The sequence below is a fragment of the Podarcis gaigeae genome (genome assembly GCF_964106915.1).
Source record: "Podarcis gaigeae genome assembly, chromosome: 15".
Lineage (NCBI taxonomy): Eukaryota > Metazoa > Chordata > Lepidosauria > Squamata > Lacertidae > Podarcis > Podarcis gaigeae.
Genome location: NC_139692.1, coordinates 37,428,285 through 37,446,637, shown reverse-complemented (window position 1 = coordinate 37,446,637; position 18,353 = coordinate 37,428,285). Strand labels below are relative to the sequence as shown.

Sequence of the window (18,353 nt, the reverse complement as noted above, 5' to 3'; positions counted from 1 at the left end):
TGAATGTTGTTGGATTACAATCACCATCAGCTCCAGCCAGGATGGCCGGTTCCTAGGGATGATGGAAGTTGCAGTCAGCAACATGTGGAAGGCACAACATTGGCTACCCCTGAGGATGGGTATGAATGCAAGGTGTGTGTTTTAGCTCTGCCTATTTAGGTGTTTAGCCCCAACCCTTTCCCCTAAGGAAATTTGGCCTATTGGGAGGGGAGAAGCTCTTGCATTTAAAACACGTCTCCCTCCACAAAAGAAATAAATCTTGCAAGCTGTGGTTTTGAAATATACTCGGAGTCGAGTGTGGATTTCATGCTCTTTATTCAGCTCATAGTAGTGAGGGAGAATGGAAGTTCCCCCGAAATGTCTGCTTTATATACATTATTTACACAATGGGCCCCACATGATTGGCTAGTTCCGGGATTCTCCTGTAGGCCAATCAGGTTGCGGATCCACTTCCACCTGGAGTTGGATTGGGTGGCTCCTGTGGACCAATCAGACTGCTGCATTCTGAATCCTATTGTTCTAGGACCAATCAGACTGCTGCAATTTGGATCCTATTCAACTCAGTACATAACAGGTTGATTCCTACAGAGCTACAATTCCTGGTACCCTTAAAAAAAAACTGCAGTTCCCAGAATTCTTTGCAGGAAGCCATGCACTTTAAATGCACAGGGCATACATGGCCCTAGGGCGGCAAAGCACATGTTCTGCACCCCTGAGCTTCCCCACCCTACTTCCTTTCTTCCACTTGTTCCAGTGGGGGGTTCACAGCCCACGTTGGCAAGAGAGCCCTCCTGCCTTATTCTGCCATGGGGCATCCTGCCCAGCTGGGACTACAACAGCACCAGGCCTCTCAGGGTGCTCAGAGGAATCCACACGACTCCTGCGCTTAAGTGTTTATGTTGGCCAAAGAAGTCCGTTTATGCAAGTGCCCGCTTGAAGTGTGAGAAGGCCACTCGTCGTCTCTTTACAGAGTGTAAACACGCTGCCCTGATGTATTTATGGAACGTGTTGGGAAGGTAATTTTTAGAAAGGCATGATGGCCCGCCTCGCAAGCGCGGCGCTCTTCGGCATTAGCCAGGAATGTCTCTGGAGTCATTCCAGCACCAGGTATAGCACCTTGAGCTCCTTGGAGGAAGAAACGGTTGGGCATAAATGCAATATATATATAAATGAATGAATGAATGAATGAGAAAGACAGAGGAAAAACCTAAACAGGAGGATAATTAAAAGGTAATAATAAAAATAATAAAAAATAAAAATTAAAATAATAAAAATAAATTAAAAAGTAAAACCCCATAGTGCCAAGGGATTGGACTGGATCAAGATAATAGTTCCCTTAAGAGCTGCAGTATGTCTTAGTCCTTCCTTTGTTTTGCTTAAATTTGGAGGGGTATAAAACACCTAGGCAGGAGTTCCACATATGGTGCATCCCAGCACCCCTCCGCACTCACGCTGCCAAACCCTGCAATCTGCTTGCCACCCAATTCCTTCATCATCATCATCATCAAACACAATAATACCAACCCAAACTATCACTTCGCCTTTGCACAGCGCTTTCAAGGCGTCCAAAGCACTTCACACGCATATTATCTATAGTTGTAATGCATAACAACAGCCCTGTAAGGTATGATGATACCATTAAACCCTTTTGCAGACAGGAAGACTGAAGCTGGAATAAAGCCATCTTTTATATAGTGAAGCTCGCAGGAGGCCTGATATCTGAACGAGGGACTTCCTGATTCACAGCTCTTTCAGCCACTAACCTTCCCAGCAATACTAAAAGGTTTGTTGTTGTTGTTGTTTAGTCATGTCCGACTCTTTGTGACCCCATGGACCAGAGCACGCCAGGCACTCCTGTCTTCCACCGCCTCCCGCAGTTTGGTCAAACTCATGTTCATAGTTTCGAGAACACTGTCCAACCATCTCGTCCTCTGTCGTCCCCTTCTCTTTGTGCCTTCAATCTCTCCCAACATAAGGGTCTTTTCTAGGGAGTCTTCTCTTCTCATGAGGTGGCCAAAGTATTGGAGGTTACATACACTTCAGGTTACAGACTCCGCTAACCCAGAAATAGTCTTTCAGGTTAAGAACTTTGCTTCAGGATGAGAACAGAAATTGTGCTCCAGTGGCGCAGCAGCAGCAGGAGGCCCCATTAGCTAAAGTGGTGCTTCAGGTTAAGAACAGTTTCAGGTTAAGAACAGACCTCCGGAACGAATTAAGTACTTAACCCGAGGTACCACTGTACGGACCTTTGTTGGCAAGGTGATGTCTCTGCTTTTTAAGATGCTGTCTAGGTTTGTCATAGCTTTTCTCCCAAGAAGCAGGCCTCTTTTAATTTCGTGACTGCTGTCAACATCTGCAGTGATCATGGAGCCCAAGAAAGGAAAATCTCTCACTGCCTCCATTTCTTCCCCTTCTATTTGCCAGGAGGAGATGGGACCAGTGGCCATGATGTTGAGCTTCAAGCCATATTTTGCGTTCTCCTCTTTCACCCTCATTAAAAGGTTATTTAATTCCTCCTCACTTTCTTAGTATTGTTTTAAAAGCAGCAACCTCGCAGCATTGTCTTGGCTGCCGTCCTGCTTTTGCGCGCGCCTGCATGAGCGCGAGCAGCCAGGGAAGCGCCCTCTCTCCCCGCCCTCCTCCCTCCCCTCCGGCTCCCAACCAAAACAACACCGCAGGACTACAACTCCCAGCATCCTCCGCGGCAGCCGTGACCTGGACCCCAGCTGATATTCAAAGCTGGCTGGAAAGCGAAGCTCAGAAGAGGAGAGCGCTAGTTTGCAGCGCGGCTGCTGCTGCTGCGACTGACCCCGCATCGCCGCCACCCACCTTCTTCTGCCGCCCTTTTCTCCTCGCTCCCTAGGGGGAAATAAACTCATTTTCAGTTTTCTTTCTTTTTTTTGTGGGGGAGAGATGCACTTTGGGTCCCTTTTGCACTGATTACTATCATTAAAAAAATAATAATAATTAGTGCATGCAATTGGAAAGGCAATTCATTCTGCCCAACGTCGTCGGGGCTTGATCGGGCAGCGGCGGCGGAAGGTCTAGCTCCAGCCCGGCCCTCGACCCGCTTCCCCGGCCCTCGCCTGCCCTCCCTCCGAGAGTCGCCGCGCCAGCCCCCCCCCCCGCCTCCCCGATGCCGAGGAATGGATAGAGCGTCTGCCGCGCGGAGAGGAGCCGAGAGGATGGTGGAGAAGAAAGAGTGCGCCGCGGGCCGGACGGCAGGGGCAGCGGGGGCCGGAGGAGGAGGGCGCAGCGGCCGAGCCCCCCCGGACGGCCTGGCCTCCGGACGCCCCGGCCGGGCCGGCTGCGCGCTGCAGCAATGCGGCCAGCTCCAGGACCTCATCGACATCTCCCTGTCCAGCCTGCAGGGGCTCCGCACCAAATGCGCCGCTTCCAACGACCTCACCCAGCAAGAGATCCGTACTTTGGAGGTACGCGGAGGGTTGCCTTGGTGCCAGTTCCCCAGGGGGTCCTCTACCATCTCCTCGCCCCCCCCCCGCAGCTAGCTTCCGCGGGAATTAATTAATTTTTGGGGGGTGGCTGGGTGCGGGTTGCGCGCGCGCGCCTTTGATTTCCTCTCTCCCACCGATATGCGCGGACAATTGTCACAAAGAATCTCTGGGTCCCTTTCCTGAGCTTGTGGCGCAATCCCCTCCCTTAGGGAGACAACCCTCTTATTTATCCTTGTTATTGATAGGTATATTGCATTTAATAATAAATAATAGGCTTTATTATTATAAATATGTACGCCGCATGCACTCTTCTTGCTGGGCACTGCGTTTATTATTATTACTACTAGGATTAGGTATTGCGGTTTCTTGGATTTTCCTCCTTTTTGTAATGGGACCAGCATGGCCACTTGCGATTAAAAATAAAAACAAAAATTGAAAAGCTATACCTTTCTATTTCCCCATGCATTTCCCCCCTGGTAGTGATTACATTGGCAGAATAAAAATAATCTGTTCTCTCGGTGCAAGCCTGTATGCATGTCTGCTTGGGAGTTGGCCTCGCTGAGTTCAATGGAACTGACTCCCAGGTAAGTGTGTATCTATAATAAGCAGTCCCTAAGCTTTTGGGGCTACCTACCAGGGGCGTATTTTGAAACTGAGAAGACAAACCAACCTGTTGTTGGGCACCACCAAATACTAATTTCACAGGGGAAAAGCTGTACTGTATATGTTTGCAGCCTTGAGGACAGATCGCTCCTGCAACCGTGAGATCTTTTCTGGCAGTAGTACGCTGTTTGCCAAAGAAACAGTGCCCTTCCCCTCAGTGAATGCTTTTATTTACTAAAACTGCAATGCTCTGCACACTTACCTGGGAGTAAGTCCCATCCAACTCCTTCGGACTTTGCTTCAGAGAAGATATGTATTGCGACTGCACGGTTAAGGATTTTATTATTGGTGGTGGTGGTGGTGGGTTTTTTGCTCTGACACAAAGTCGTGCTTTACGAAACCGCGAAAACAACAGAAAACCCTAATCTGAACCCACCAGTAATTTGCCCCGTTCCAATCAATAAAACCATAGCTGCAGGTTGGAAAAATTCACTGCCAACATCTTAAACATGCTTAAAAGCTTTTTTTAAAAAAAAAGAAGAAGAAGAGCAATGGTTAATTTTCCAGGAAAAGGTGTGTGTCGTTGTGTGCTAACCCCACACTCAGAAAAGGAAGTGATGTCTGCACTGTGCAGTGGGGGGGGGGGCGGAGGTTGATGACTGCCTTGTTGCAACACTTGCTTTTTCAGAGGGGAGGGGCGCTGTCTGGCTGCCTTATACAATGGTGTTTGTTTAGGATTCCTTGGCCTGTCCTTCTGTTCTCTTCTTTTCCTTCCCCCCATCCCACCCCACCGCCCCCTTTTTGCTGGAGAGGACATGCACTTGCAGTAGGATTTTTCTTCTGGGGTGGTGCTGAAGGGGAACATGGAGAGACAGAGAAAACCTGCTCCCCTTTTAGCTGCCATCATGCATTTTTTCCATTCAGCAACGTGCCAGAGGAAGGACAGAATGCTATGTCCTATGGATGTGCGTTGAACGCAGGCAACCTGTCTCTCAAGCCGTGTGTCTTTTAGTAAAGTAAAACCACCCCTTCTGCACATGGCCCCTCCCCAGGCTTACCTACCCTGCCCACTGGCCTGGAATTTGGCAGCACAGCTGGAGATAGTGGCTACATTGCAGGGGGTCCCTCCCGCCTCTACAATTCTATGATTCCACATACATACCATACATTTAAAGCACATTCCCCCTGTAAAGGGGGCTTTTGCGTCTAGCACCCCACCCTGGGAAGAATCCCGGGAACTGCAGCTTACTCCCACAGAGCTACAATTCCCAGAACCCAGAACAAACCCCAGTTCCCAGGATTCTCTGAGAGGCATGGGTGCTTTTCAGATATAATGGTGCATATGTAAGCCACTTTGCCCAGTAATCTTGGGTGGTATTTAATTTCTGCTGAACTAGCTATGGAACGCAACGGTACGACTGCATCCTCTTTGGATTAAAAAAGATAAAATAAACGTCTCATTTCAGGTAGAAGTCTCTGGGGGCACTGGAGACATTTTAGCCTCTGGACTTTAATGGGCGTATGGGGTGGGGACTCGTAATGTGGCAACCGGCTCTGCTTCATTTTGGTTTCCTTCAAAACGTGGCAAGCCTGTCCTGCTGCATTTTGGGGGGCAGCTCCTGTTCAATCTGTTGTGTGTGTGGGGCTCCCCCCCTCGGCTTCTCAAAGCAGGGATAGCACTGCTGAACTGAGGGCGGAGGGCAAACCTTGCTCTGCTGCCCCAAATCGAGCAGATTGGATAGAACGCCTTGAAGCAGCTCTGCAGCTGTGTTGGAGGGCTAGCAGCTGCCTCTTGCCAACTCATGACCATTGAGCCTATCTTAGCTTAGTATGTTTTGAAATGACTAGCAGAGGCTCTCCAGTGTTTCAGACCAGCAGACTTTCCCAGCTCTGCTGAGCTACGGCTCTTCCATGCAAGATGGATTTGCTCTGTCTGGTAATATCTGGGAGCAACTGGGTGCGTTCTCAGGTGGCTTCAATGCTATTGGCAAATTCCTTTACTTGTTTTTTGGGAGCGGGGCTTATAATCCATGCCTGCTATCAGAGATAGAAATTAGCCAGGCGCCAGGCGTGTTTTACGACTGATGCAGATCCAATAGTGACCACGTGAAGATTTCTGGGTGACAGGTTGGTGATTGAGGGAAGCCAAATGTCACTTAGAGAAGGATCTGATCTGAAATAATTTTCCTTGAAGTTTGAATTTGGTTTTCTTTCTGGATTGTTTTCTTTGATGTTTAAGGCATTGCAAACCGCTTTGAGATTTGTTATTTAAAATATAAAGTGGTATAGAAATGTAATAATAGTAATAAAATGTAGTAATAATAATAATGATAAATCCCATCGGGGGAAAAAGGTGCCTTGACATTCTGTTGTGGTGACCGTAACCTAGCTTCAAGGTGCCATTTAGCAATTTGCTTATACAGCGGTACCTCAGGTTATAGACGCTTCAGGTTACAGACTTCGCTAACCCAGAAATAGTACCTTGGGTTAAGAACTTTGCTTAAGGATGAGAACAGAAATTGTGCGGCGGTGGCAGGAGGCCCCATTAGCTAAAGTGGTACCTCAGGTTAAGAACAGTTTCAGGTTAAGAATGGACCTCCAGAAGGATTTTAGTTCTTAACCCGAGGTACCACTGTATAGCTGCGTTTCTAATACTGCCCAATATGGCATTTAGCCTTAAGAGGGTGTGCATATTTTCTAGTAACACAGGGATGGGGATCCTGTGACTCTTCAGATGCTCCAACCCTGCTGAGCCCCAGCAAACATGGCCAATGGTCAGGGATGATGGGAGTTGTAGTCCAACATCTGGCTTTCATCACTCTGGCTATCCCCGTAGGAACAGCTGCTTCTGTGGGGAGCATGTTCCCCTCCAGATATTGCTGGACTACAACTCCCATCATTCCTCCCCATTGGTTATTCTGACAGGAGTTTTATCAACATCTGGAGGGCCAATGGGTCTCCACCTCTGTTTATTATGGATCAACATCCCCTCCACTGATACCCTTTGATTGTGTACTATTTTTGGATTCCAATGCTATGAGGCCTAGTTAATTCCAGGAATTCCATCAATATGAGGCCCAGATTTGGGGGATGGGCTTGGATTAGATGCCTTGCAGTTTCCCCACTTTCTCCCCGCTATTGCTGCTGCCACTGCTGCCCAGACACTTGCCTTCTTTCCTTGAGCACAATCCAGAGGCAAATAGAGGAATCTGTTTCATGTCCTCACTCTGGGCCCTTGCTCCCTTGCTGAAAGAGGAAAGGCGGACAGGCAGCCATAGCAAGTCAGAGGAGGAGCAAGATGGCGGAAGAGGCTCCAGAAATTGGCAATGGCAGTGCAGGCCTCAGCGAGTGCCTAACACTGCTTATTGGGCTGGCTGTGGTGGAGCCAATTAGATTAATTCCCCACCAGGGAATATAGAATTGGAGGGTGGTAGCTAACTCATTGCTTGGAGTCTGTTTTTACATGTTTGACTCTTCTGAATTTCTGTTTTCCTAGAATTGTAGAGTTGGAAGGGGCCAACCCCTGCAGTGCAGGAATCTTTTGCCCCACATGGCATTCAAACCCACGACCCTGAGATTAAGGGTCTCATGCTCTCCCCACTGAGCTATCCCAGAAAATTTTCATTCGCCTTGATATATTTATTTTGCAAATACAGTGGTACCTCCAGTTACGAACTTACAGTGGTACCTTGGGTTACATACGCTTCAGGTTACAGACTCCGCTAACCCAGAAATACAGTGGTACCTCGGGTTACATATGCTTCAGGTTACATACGCTTCAGGTTACAGACTCCGCTAACCCAGAAATACAGTGGTACCTCGGGTTACATATGCTTCAGGTTACATACGCTTCAGGTTACAGACTCCGCTAACCCAGAAATAGTGCTTCAGGTTAAGAACTTTGCTTCAGGATGAGAACAGAAATCGGGCTCCAGCGGCGCGGCGGCAGCAGGAAGCCCCATTAGCTACAGTGGTGCTTCAGGTTAAGAACAGTTTCAGGTTAAGAACAGACCTCTGGAACGAATTAAGTACGTAACCAGGGGTACCACTATAATTCGTTCCGGTGGTCCGTTCTTAACCCAAAACCGTTCTTAACCTAAGGCGTGCTTTCACTAATGGGGCCTCCCGCTGCCAGTGTGCCACCAGCGCACGACTTCCACTCACATCCCAGGGCAAAGTTCACTACCGGGAGCAACTACTTCCAGATTAGCCAAGCTTCTTACCCGAAGCGTTTGTAAGGAGTACAGTACGTAACCTGAGGTTCCACTGTAAATTCTGTTTGATTGTAAGAAAACCTCTAAAGTCACTGGCAAAAATAGATGCATGGTTTTTTGTTTTTTTTAAAAATATTGCTTTTCTGCTGGTTTGAGCTTACACTTTAATGATATATTGTTTGTTTTTAGAGTACATGCCACATAGAGGAGTTTTTTTTTTTTTTGAAATATTCCATGATATATAAATGCTTTTAAACAAACAAATGCATAAGTAAGGCTGGAGACTGAGCGCTTGGCGACCCATGAGGCTGCCGGGTGCAGGGCTGGGTCTCTGTGTGCGTTTGTGCACAAATGCCTGAGCACTCCTGCCTCTTGCATTTCCTGCCTCCCCTGTGACCCGACTGTTTACTACCATTTTTCCATTCCTTTCCCCCTGTGTGTCTCTGGCAACGGAGGATAACAACTGAGTGAATCTGATGAAACCGGACTCCTAGCCCGTGAAATCTTACGCCGTACGTTTTTGGCTTTCAGAACTTCAGGTGCCTCCTTATAATACTGAGCCAGACTGTTGGTTCATTTAGCTCTGTATTGTCTGCACTGGCTTTCAGCAGCACTCCCAAGATTACAGGCTGGGAGTCTCTCCCAGGCCACCTTGGAAGATGCCATTGTACATTGAACCAGGGGCCTTTCTCAGGCAAGGCAGGTGCTGTACCCACTGAGCCACCTCCCCTTCCCTTTGACCTTTTCAAGCTCTTCATGGCTTAGGGCCGGAATGGGGGAACCCATTGTGATCTAGCTGGGGCTGATGGGGGCTGTCGTTCCAAACAGCGTTAGAAACTCAGATACCGTATTTTTCGCTCTATAACACGCACCCGACCATAACACACACATAGTTTTTAGAGGAGGAAAATCCGTAGGCATGCCATCCGTAGGCATACCCTCCATAACATGCACAGACATTTCCCCTTACTTTCTAAGAGGAAAAAAGTGAGTGTTATGGTTCAAAAAATACGGTATATAAGCTAGGCCCCAAATGGCTCCTTAAACCAGGGTTACGGTCTCCAAAATGGAATGCCAGATTTTGGGGCCAGATGGCTTGAAAGTCATCTTTTTCAATACAACTTTTTGGTTCCTGAAATTCATAACCATTGTGCAGATAAAATATAACAGAATTCGACAAGATGTGTTGTTAGTGTGTGAAAACGGGCAAATTCTGGGCATGCACCTCCAGATGGTGGAGAAGTCAGGTGCCATCCTGGTGCTTGGGCATCTTCACCTGGTCGCACGTGGACGATAGTCAGGTGCAAAATGTTCCTGGCGAATTTTGAACGCTGGTTCCAAATATCTGGAGGGCATCAGGGTGAGCTAAAATATGGCCTACGTATCTATTGGTAAAAAGCTGTGTGTATTATGTAAAGATCTCACCTAGAGCCAGTTTAGATTTCATGACCCTTTTGATAAAGCCCCAGGTCCTTAGTTCCTCACTTATATAGGACTTTTTTATATGTAGTTAGAAGCAAGAGGGACTCTGGTCACTGGAGAAACACATTTTAGATGTTTATCCCCTATAGTATTGTTACTGTGATGCTGTCGCTCAGATTCTGTCCTCCATATGTAAAAATGTAGCTGGATTTGCCATGGCCGCTCTTCTCAAAAGGATCACTAAAAGTTTCCACGGGAGAACGTCAGCAAGGACGATTCAGTCAGTTGATAATTCAGGTATATCAGAGTGTTCGAGACCCACATCGGGCAAAAAAATAATCCTGGATTTCAGGGGGTTAGACTAGATGACTCTTGTGGTCCCTTCCTATGTGGTGCATGGAACTGGCTCTCCTGCAGGAGGCAATGACAGCCGCCATCTTGGATGGCTTTAAAAGAGGATTAGATGAATTCATGGAGGATAAAGCTACCAGTGACTACCAGCCATGAGGGTTATGTCAAGAGGCAGCTTGCCTTATCATGCAAATTTTTCCCTCTCTGGGCTCTTTCAAGGCTGTTTTTGCCCTTTCTGAAGTCACTTCCGGGTTCAGCCCAGTCGTGCGTCAGTTGGTTGTCGCCTGTACTGAGGGGCACAGCAGGAACTGTAGACTGGTTGAAGGCTTCCTAGACGTGACTGCCATTGTTGGATAGGTCTGGGGAACAGTGGGGAGGTGAAAGCAGGCGTCTGCGGGGTCTGCCAGGGCCATGGGCCCCAGAAGCTGTTCCAGGTTCAGATGGCCTCTTTTTCTCTGGTGCATTGATGGGGGCTTGTGTGGAACCGCCGCACATGGAAACAGCTGACCAGACTTTTCCAGTTGCCTCCTGCCCTCCCGTTGAAGGTTTCTTGCAAGTTGGGGCCAAGAACCTTTCGTTTGGGCTGGTTGGTTGATCTGGGATAACCAACACTTCCTGGTTTCCTCTTCCAAGTTGTTCCTGCGAATTATGAAGTTTGCGGCTTTTTGCTGGGGCAGATTATTTTTTGTCGTGAACTGTGCCTAGGTAAGTGGTGAAAGCTGCTTGGAGGGGTGGATGGGAACTGGGACACTCCGAGAATGGGGTCCTCGCTGCGGGATCACATTCACCCAGTGCTATACCAGCTGCACTGGCTCCCGGTGGAGTACAGGATCAGGTTGTAACCTTTAAAGCCATATATGGCCTAGGACCCTTGTACCTATGGGACCGCGTCTCCTGGTATGTCCCATGGAGGACCTTATGGTCTTCAAACAAAAACACCTTGGAGGTCCTGGGCCACAGAGAGGTTAGGCTGGCCTCAACCAGAGCCAGGGCTTTTTCGGCTGTGGCTCCGATCTAGTGGAACGCTCTGTCACAAGAGACTAGGGCCTTGCGGGACTTAATATCTTTCCGCAGGGCCTGCAAGACAGAGCTGTTCCACCAGGCCTTTGGTCAGGGCGCAGAACGCTGTATTATTTTACTATTATTAGCCAATCTGAGCCCAGCTTTGGCTGGGGAGGGCGGGATATAAATAAATTTTTATTATTATTATTAACAACAAAGCACCAGCCTCATCCTCAAATGCCTCGTGTACATCTTGGAGGATGTGCATGTTGGGCGGTTTATGCAAGAGGCAGAATCAAATGGTAGAAAGAAACTTTGGCTGGCTTGGCAGTTTCTTGGGCTCCATCGGAGGAATTTAAAAGCATGCAAGGGCATCCTGGCACACGGAGGTGCGTGCGAATGAGGCTAGAGAGAAATGCTAAATTGATTTATAACCCTACCTTTCCTCCAAGGAGCTCAGGGCAGCATGCATCGTTCTCCTCTCCTCTCCCTTTTATCCTCACAACAACCCTGTGAGGTAGGTTAGACTGAGAGTGAGTTGATTGGCCCAAGGTCACATCCAATGAGCTTAATGGCTGATTTAAACCCCGCCCTCCCAGGTCTTAGTCCAACACTCTGGCCACTAGGCCACCACATTGGCTTCTCTCCCTTAGAAATTTCTTCCTCTTAGAGCAGCCAGCCCCAAACTCAGCCCTCCAGATGTTTTGGAACTACAACTCCCATCATCCGTAGCTAACAGGACCATTGGTCAGAGATGATGGGAATTGTAGTCCAAAAACTTCTGGAGGGCCTAGTTTGGGGATGCCTGTCTTAGAGGAACATCACAACATCCAGGGCCCTCTCCTGCCAGTCTGTAGCCTGGAGTGTTACACCCCAAAGAAAAGATTGATTCAGCTATACATGCCTCCCCCCTCCCGACTTCTGCCCTAGTTATTTACTTTTAATTTATACATATTTGTATTTGCCGCTCCCCCCCCCCAGCAAACCACATATCCTCTAGATCCTATATAATATTTTTCCTAGGCTTTTCCTAACCCACAAGATTGGACTCTTATTTCTGAATCCCTGTTTTCTGAACTGATAAATGATTAAAAAAATAATAATTCTGTGATTCCAGGTACACTCAATGAAATGAATGGCTCTAACTCAGCAACGCCTATTAGGTTCAATGGGTCTATTGTGAGAAGAGCTAAATGTGGTTATAACCCATTGTGTTTTGTTTGTTTGGTTGCATCTTTGTATACAGCTTAGAGGGATTTTTTTAAACAGGAAGCGGCTTAGAAATGCTTTAAAAGACATAATAAAATGAAACGACCAACAACCAAAACCAACAGGTGGTTTTTATGTGAGCCCCTTTCCCCCTCCGCCACAAATGATAGGAAGATCAAGGAAGTTTCCAACTGAAAATACACAATTCTCTTGTGAACGAGCAAACCAAATTTCCTGACTGTTGCTCCCCCTGTGGTTGTCAAGCAGATGTTTCTGAGAAACCTTGGGCTTCCCCAGAAAAGCAGAAAACGCAAAGATCGGGAGAGATTTTGCGACGAACGAATGGAGAAAACATCTGACTCTGACCCCAAAGGCCTCTTCTTCCTTTGCAGTGGGTGACCTTGGCATCTGTGTTGCTTCCACAGAATGAGGAAGGCAGAGCAGGGGAAAGTGAGATGCTATTTCAGCAAGCAACAGGAAACTCCAGCCGTTGGCTCTCCAGTGGCTGAAAACAATGATGATGTCAGTGTGTGAGCCTTGAGGAGCTGGATGGTGCAGCCAACAAAACAGGCTTTGGCCTTCAAACAGGGCCGGACTGCCCATTAGGTAGGCTGAGGCAGTCACCTTGGGCATCTGATGCTGGGAGGCAAGGAGCGGGTTGAAGTTTTGTTTGTCAAGCACCTATGATGAGGAGAAGAAGAATAAGAATCTATTATTTATACCCCGCCCATCTGGCTGGGTTTCCCCAGCCACTCTGGGTGGCTCCCAACAGAATAATAATAATAATAATAATAATAATAGCAATAAAACATCAAACATTAAAAACTTCCCTAAACAGGGCTGCCTTCAGACGTCTTCTAAAAGTTAGATAGTTGTTCTTTTTTGGTTTTTTGTTGAGAAACACCCCTTCTTCCCCTTTTCGGTCTTTTGCACTCCCCTCCTGACATCTGGAAAAATTCCTATGCACATTCATATGCATGAAGCCAGACCTGGACAACCCCCAAGCTAGCCAGGTGTCTTCAGGTTGTGGTAGAGGACGTTGTCTTGTCTCCAGTGTCGAAGCAACAGTCAGCTGACAATCTGGCCAGCTTCATAGTTTACAATTGGGGTGTGTGTGTGTGGGTCGGGGTGCCATTTTGCCCTTTCCTGACCCACAAAATGTCTTGGCTCAGCCCCGTCTTCAAAAAGTTGTTATTTGGCAAACCAGGAAAGTGGGAAATATTTTGAATATTCCTTGAGATGTAGGCAATAATCAGTGTCTCCGTAACATGGCCAGAGTTGTACCTGCGGCCCTCAGGATGTTTTTGACCTCCTATTGTCCCTAGTCAGCATGTTGGGGGCTGTGGAAGACTCAATTTCCTTCTCCTGGATGTGAAGTCATAGGCAGAATCTCCATAACTTGATCAGAACTTGGCCAGAGCTGCTGGACTCAGGATGAAATAGCTTTGCAGGCCATTCTTCTGTTGGCAGATTTAGGGTAGCCTGGAGTTCAGTCCTCAGAATCTCCAGGTAAGGCTGGGAAGGAGCTCTTCCTTGAATCCCTGGAGAGTGGTTCCCAGTCAGCTTAGATCAGGAATGTGGAGCCTGGTTTCTCCCAAACTGCAACTCCCACCATCACAGGTCCTTGGCCATGCTGGCTGAGGTTGAGGGGAGTTGGGAGTCCAGCAATATCTGGAGATTTTTGGGTTTCCCACCTCTCAGACAGACAATGTTCAGCTGGATGAATCCATGGTCTGATTCCATATAAGGTAGCACCCTATGTCCCAATGAAATTGGGCCTACTCTTGACAAGTGGGCGTTCGCATGTGGTAAAAATGGAGTGGGAGTTTGTGGTCAACCAAAGAAGGAAGTGGGCATCTCTCCTTCCATTAATTTGCCATAGGAATATAAAAAGCCGTTGTATACTGAGTCAGGCCGTTGCCTCTGCTAGCTCAGTGTTGTCTGCACTGACTAGGAGTGCAGAGTTTCAGAAAGTGAAAGGCTTCTGGGAAATGATTTATAATGAGATGAAGAAAATGTTGAAATATACTTTTGCTAAGAAACCAGAAGCATTTTTATTAGGAATATTAGGGAATGAAATTAAAAAGAAGGATGTGAAGTTATTTAGGTATGCAGTGACAGCAGCTAGAATCTTGATCGCCCAGAAATGGAAACAGGAAGAAATGCCGACGAGGAAAGAATGGAGAATGAAACTGATGGATTATGCAGAAATGGACAAATTAACGGGGAAAATCCGGAACCAACGCGACCAGAGATTCACCGAGGACTGGAATAAATTTACACAGTATATCAAAAATGTATGTGAGGAGCAATTAACACTTGTTGGCTTTCAAGAAGCTCTGTGAAAATGATTGATAGAAATGTTGCTTAAAAGATATGATAAGATTAAGATTGTTAAAGCCCAATATAAATCTAAGAAATATGAGTAATCGTGATAATATGGAAAATTGTCAGACAGGCTGAGGGAAGTCTAAAAGATGTATATGTTAGAAGTGGATGTTAAATATGGATGGAATGCATATTGGAAATTGAATAAAAAAGACTAGGAGTGCAGAGTTTCAGGCAGGGGCACGACTTGGGGGTGCTGGAGATGGAACCTGAGACCTTCTACATGCAGAACATGTGTTCTACCACTGAGCTCTTCTGCACTGTACTGGATTTATCTTACAACTGCTTGACATCTGCCATTAAAAACTGGTCAACGTTGAGACATGGTCCATCTTCACTTCTGGGACTTTGGTAATCCTCTGGTGCCGATGAGGGAGGTGGTAACATCTTAAATATGCGGATCCGAGGCCTGGTGAATGCCAGAGACAGCCCTGGGGTGAGAATCTCCCAGACTTAATGGGCTGGATCCAGACTTCATAGGACAGTAAACTCTTTGAAATGCAAAGGTTGTGATGGCCAGAGTGGCAGGGTCATTTCACGTTGAACTATGTGCATTCTGAATCGGCAGGAGGTAGGTGCCACTTTGAATCTCATTCATCTTTGGGCGCTAGAACTGACATGGGTTGCTTTTGTTGTTTGTTCTGTAACCAATACAAAACACGGAGGTTGTCTGTGAACACACAATCCTGATGGCACCAACTTTGGGGGGCAGAGGCTGGCATCTTCAAGGCGTTCTTGCTAAACCCGGCACAAAAACCTTGCTATTTCATGTTGAAGTCCTTCTCCTTTGTGCTTTCCCTGCAACATAGGAGTGTAGGAAGCTACCTTAATACCAAGACAGAACATTGGTCCATCTAGTTCAGTATTGTCTGCACTAATTGGCAGTGGTTCGCCAGGGTTTCAGACAGCAGGGCCTCTCCCAGGCCCTACCAGAGAGCCAGTGTGGTGTAGTGGTTAAGAGCAGTGGACTCGTAATCTGGGGAACCGGGTTCGATTCCCCGCTCCTTCACATGCAGCTGCTGGGTGACCTTGGGCTAGTCACACTTCTCTGAAGTCTCTCAGCCCCACTCACCTCACAGAGTGTTTGTTGTGGGGGAGGAAGGGAAAGGAGAATGTTAGCCGCTTTGAGACTCCTTCGGGTAGTGATAAAGTGGGATATCAAATCCAAACTCTTCTGCTTCTACCTGGACATGTCTTTGGGGATTGAACCTGGGACATTCTGCCTGCAAAACAAATTCTCTGCTGCTGAGCCGAGGCCCTTGCGTGGGTTGGAACTGCTCTGCGTTTTCACTTTTTGCCAGTTTACTGGGTGTATGTAAGTGTTGTAAACAGCCTTGTGGCTTTGGAGTTCTCTCCAGGGACCTACAAACTCGGCACTGGTCGGGGCTGCGAGTTGTACTAGCAACTGAATTTGCTGGCTTTGAACTTGGTGGAGAGTTTGCAGATGAGACGGCTGCTGCTGGATGTGCTGGCCTGAGGAGGGGCTTGGAACGGGGTGGAGGGGCGGCGAGGAAGGAAGGATGTGGTTTCAGTGACCGTGTTCCTTGGAATGGCGCTGCCCATTTGAGGTTGCACTGGCATATTTTTTTTAGGGTATGAGTTGGCTCAATTATGTTAGAAACTCACTCTCTCTGTGTGTGTGTTTGTGTAAATTCCTGACTTTCCTGCCGAGCCAAATGTGGGTTACATTTCTCTCTCTCTCTTGGGTTATGCAAGAATGAAAATGCAACAAAGCTTTTAGTTCAGGGATGAGTGAGGAACCTGTGGCCCTGCTGATGTTATTGGACAAATGTTATTCATGTGAATGCATGCAAACTCTCCTACGCTAATTGCTTTTATAACTTCCTTTGAGTGTCTTTTTACACGTAGTTCGGTTGCAACAAAGATGTTCTGAAAGAGGCTACCTTCCCATAGCTCAGATTAGGATGCAAAAAGACCAAATGCTCTTGGAACCCAATAAGAAACGTGTTTTGGCCTTGCCAGCTGCTCCAGAGACGATGGGTAGCCAATGTGGTTCTCTCCAGACATTGTTGGACTACAACTCCCAACATCCTTTGCCAGTGGCCATGGTAGCAGGGGCTGCTGGTTGATAGTGGTTGTTGCGATTGCACGTTTGTGAAGATCATGTCTCATTTGGCCCCTGAAGGAGACATTAAAAGCGAGGGTGTAAGCAGGGCATTGACATATGTTGAAGGTTGACTGGCACTTGTGCAGAACTATTTGGGGCGGATCTTAAGCACGTTGAGTCATAAGAAGAACCTGGTCAAAGACCCGTCTGTTCTCTTTTTTTAAAAAAAGTTTTATTAGATTTTCCACAATTATAACAAAAACCACAAAGCAGAATGACACACAAAAACAGAAAAAAGAAAAATACGTCAATGAACAAAAAAAAAAGAAAAAAAGGAACAATAAACAGATAAACAATAACAACAAACTTAATTCTTTACAAATCCAACCTTTTAAACATCTTGGTTGACTTCCTCTAGTCCCTCCCTTCTGAGTTTCCTTGTAGTTGAAAGTAACAGCTTTCCAATATCATTATTAAACTAAAACAATTTCCAATTATAATCCATCTTATTCACTTTTCTTAATATTCATCTGTCCTCTCAATGCCCATGGAAAGCCTGCAAGGCTGCAATTCCTGGAAACTGGTATTCGGAGATGTACTGTCTCTCACAGTGGAGAGCCATCTGGCCAGCAGCCATTGATAGCTTCATCCTCCATGAATTTGTCTCACCAGCTCCAAACGTTGAGTTAGACTCTTGTCTGCTAGAGACCAACAAAGGCTGCTTCTCTCCAGCAATTTTTAAGTGGAGAAAAACTCTGTCCTGTGTTAAAAGCAAGTGCTGATGAACCATCCTTGACGTGAGAGTAGAAGAAGAAGAGTTTGGATTTGATATCCCGCCTTTCACTCCCTTTAAGGAGTCTCAAAGCGGCTAACATTCTCCTTTCCCTTCCTCCCCCACAACAAACACTCTGTGGGGTGAGTGGGGCTGAGAGACTTCAAAGAAGTGTGACTAGCCCAAGGACACCCAGCAGATGCATGTGGAGGAGCGGGGAATCGAACCTGGTTCACCAGATTACGAGTCCACCGCTCTTAACCACTACACCACACTGGTACAGAGGTGTGCCTTGGATTCCTTGTGCCCTTAGGAAGGAGTTACACTGGCACCTCCAAAGCTGGGCAGAAAAGTGGCAGATGAAATGGATGGAGTATGTAGAATCAGGAAGTTTCACAAGTAAAATTAGAGAACAAAAAAAGAGACAACCATCAAAGAGGATTGGAAATTATTTGTTAGATTATTTAATAAATTATTGTAACAATGTTAAAAACGCTAGCCAGTTTGGAGTAAGCTGTTAAAAATTGCAATGAGAAAAATTAGGTGAGAATGATTAGAAAAAGCAGAATATGCAGCAGAAATAGATAAACTGAGGAAACCATGGAAGGATAGAAGTTGACTAAAAGAAACTATTTGATGAATTCATTGAAATGTATTGTTTTTTCCCCTTTTTCCCTCTTTTTCACTTAGATTGTATTTTGAAAAATCTATAAATCTATATATATATATTTAAATCCATCACTCTGGGCCGCCTGGTTAGAAAGTCAGAAGGCCCACTCCCAAATGCCTTTTTTATTTTGTGCATTCATGTTGACTTGTGCTCAGGTAGTGTTAGGGTGGTTATGAACAACCCCCTTCTTTCCCTACTG

General features: G+C 46.7%; 2 protein-coding genes across 4 annotated transcripts in view; both read left to right on the top strand.

Moving 5' to 3' along the window:
* The window catches only part of EVI2A (ecotropic viral integration site 2A), a 172,653-nt gene extending 164,651 nt beyond the window's left edge, over positions 1–8,002 (top strand). Inside the window, exon 3 of one of the 3 annotated variants that reach the window (XR_014558353.1) lies at positions 7,898–8,002. The gene's annotated coding sequence lies outside the window, so the exon portion shown is untranslated. Of the gene's footprint in view, positions 1–2,027; positions 2,342–7,897 lie in introns of those variants that run through there. The other 2 variants (XR_014558354.1, XR_014558355.1) reach the window with 2 other exon arrangements.
* The window catches only part of KSR1 (kinase suppressor of ras 1), a 106,029-nt gene continuing 90,372 nt past the window's right edge, over positions 2,697–18,353 (top strand). Inside the window, 1 exon segment of the mRNA XM_083714451.1 lies at positions 2,697–3,434. Within this exon segment, the coding sequence (XP_083570577.1) occupies positions 3,147–3,434 (288 nt within the window). The 5' untranslated portion in view covers positions 2,697–3,146.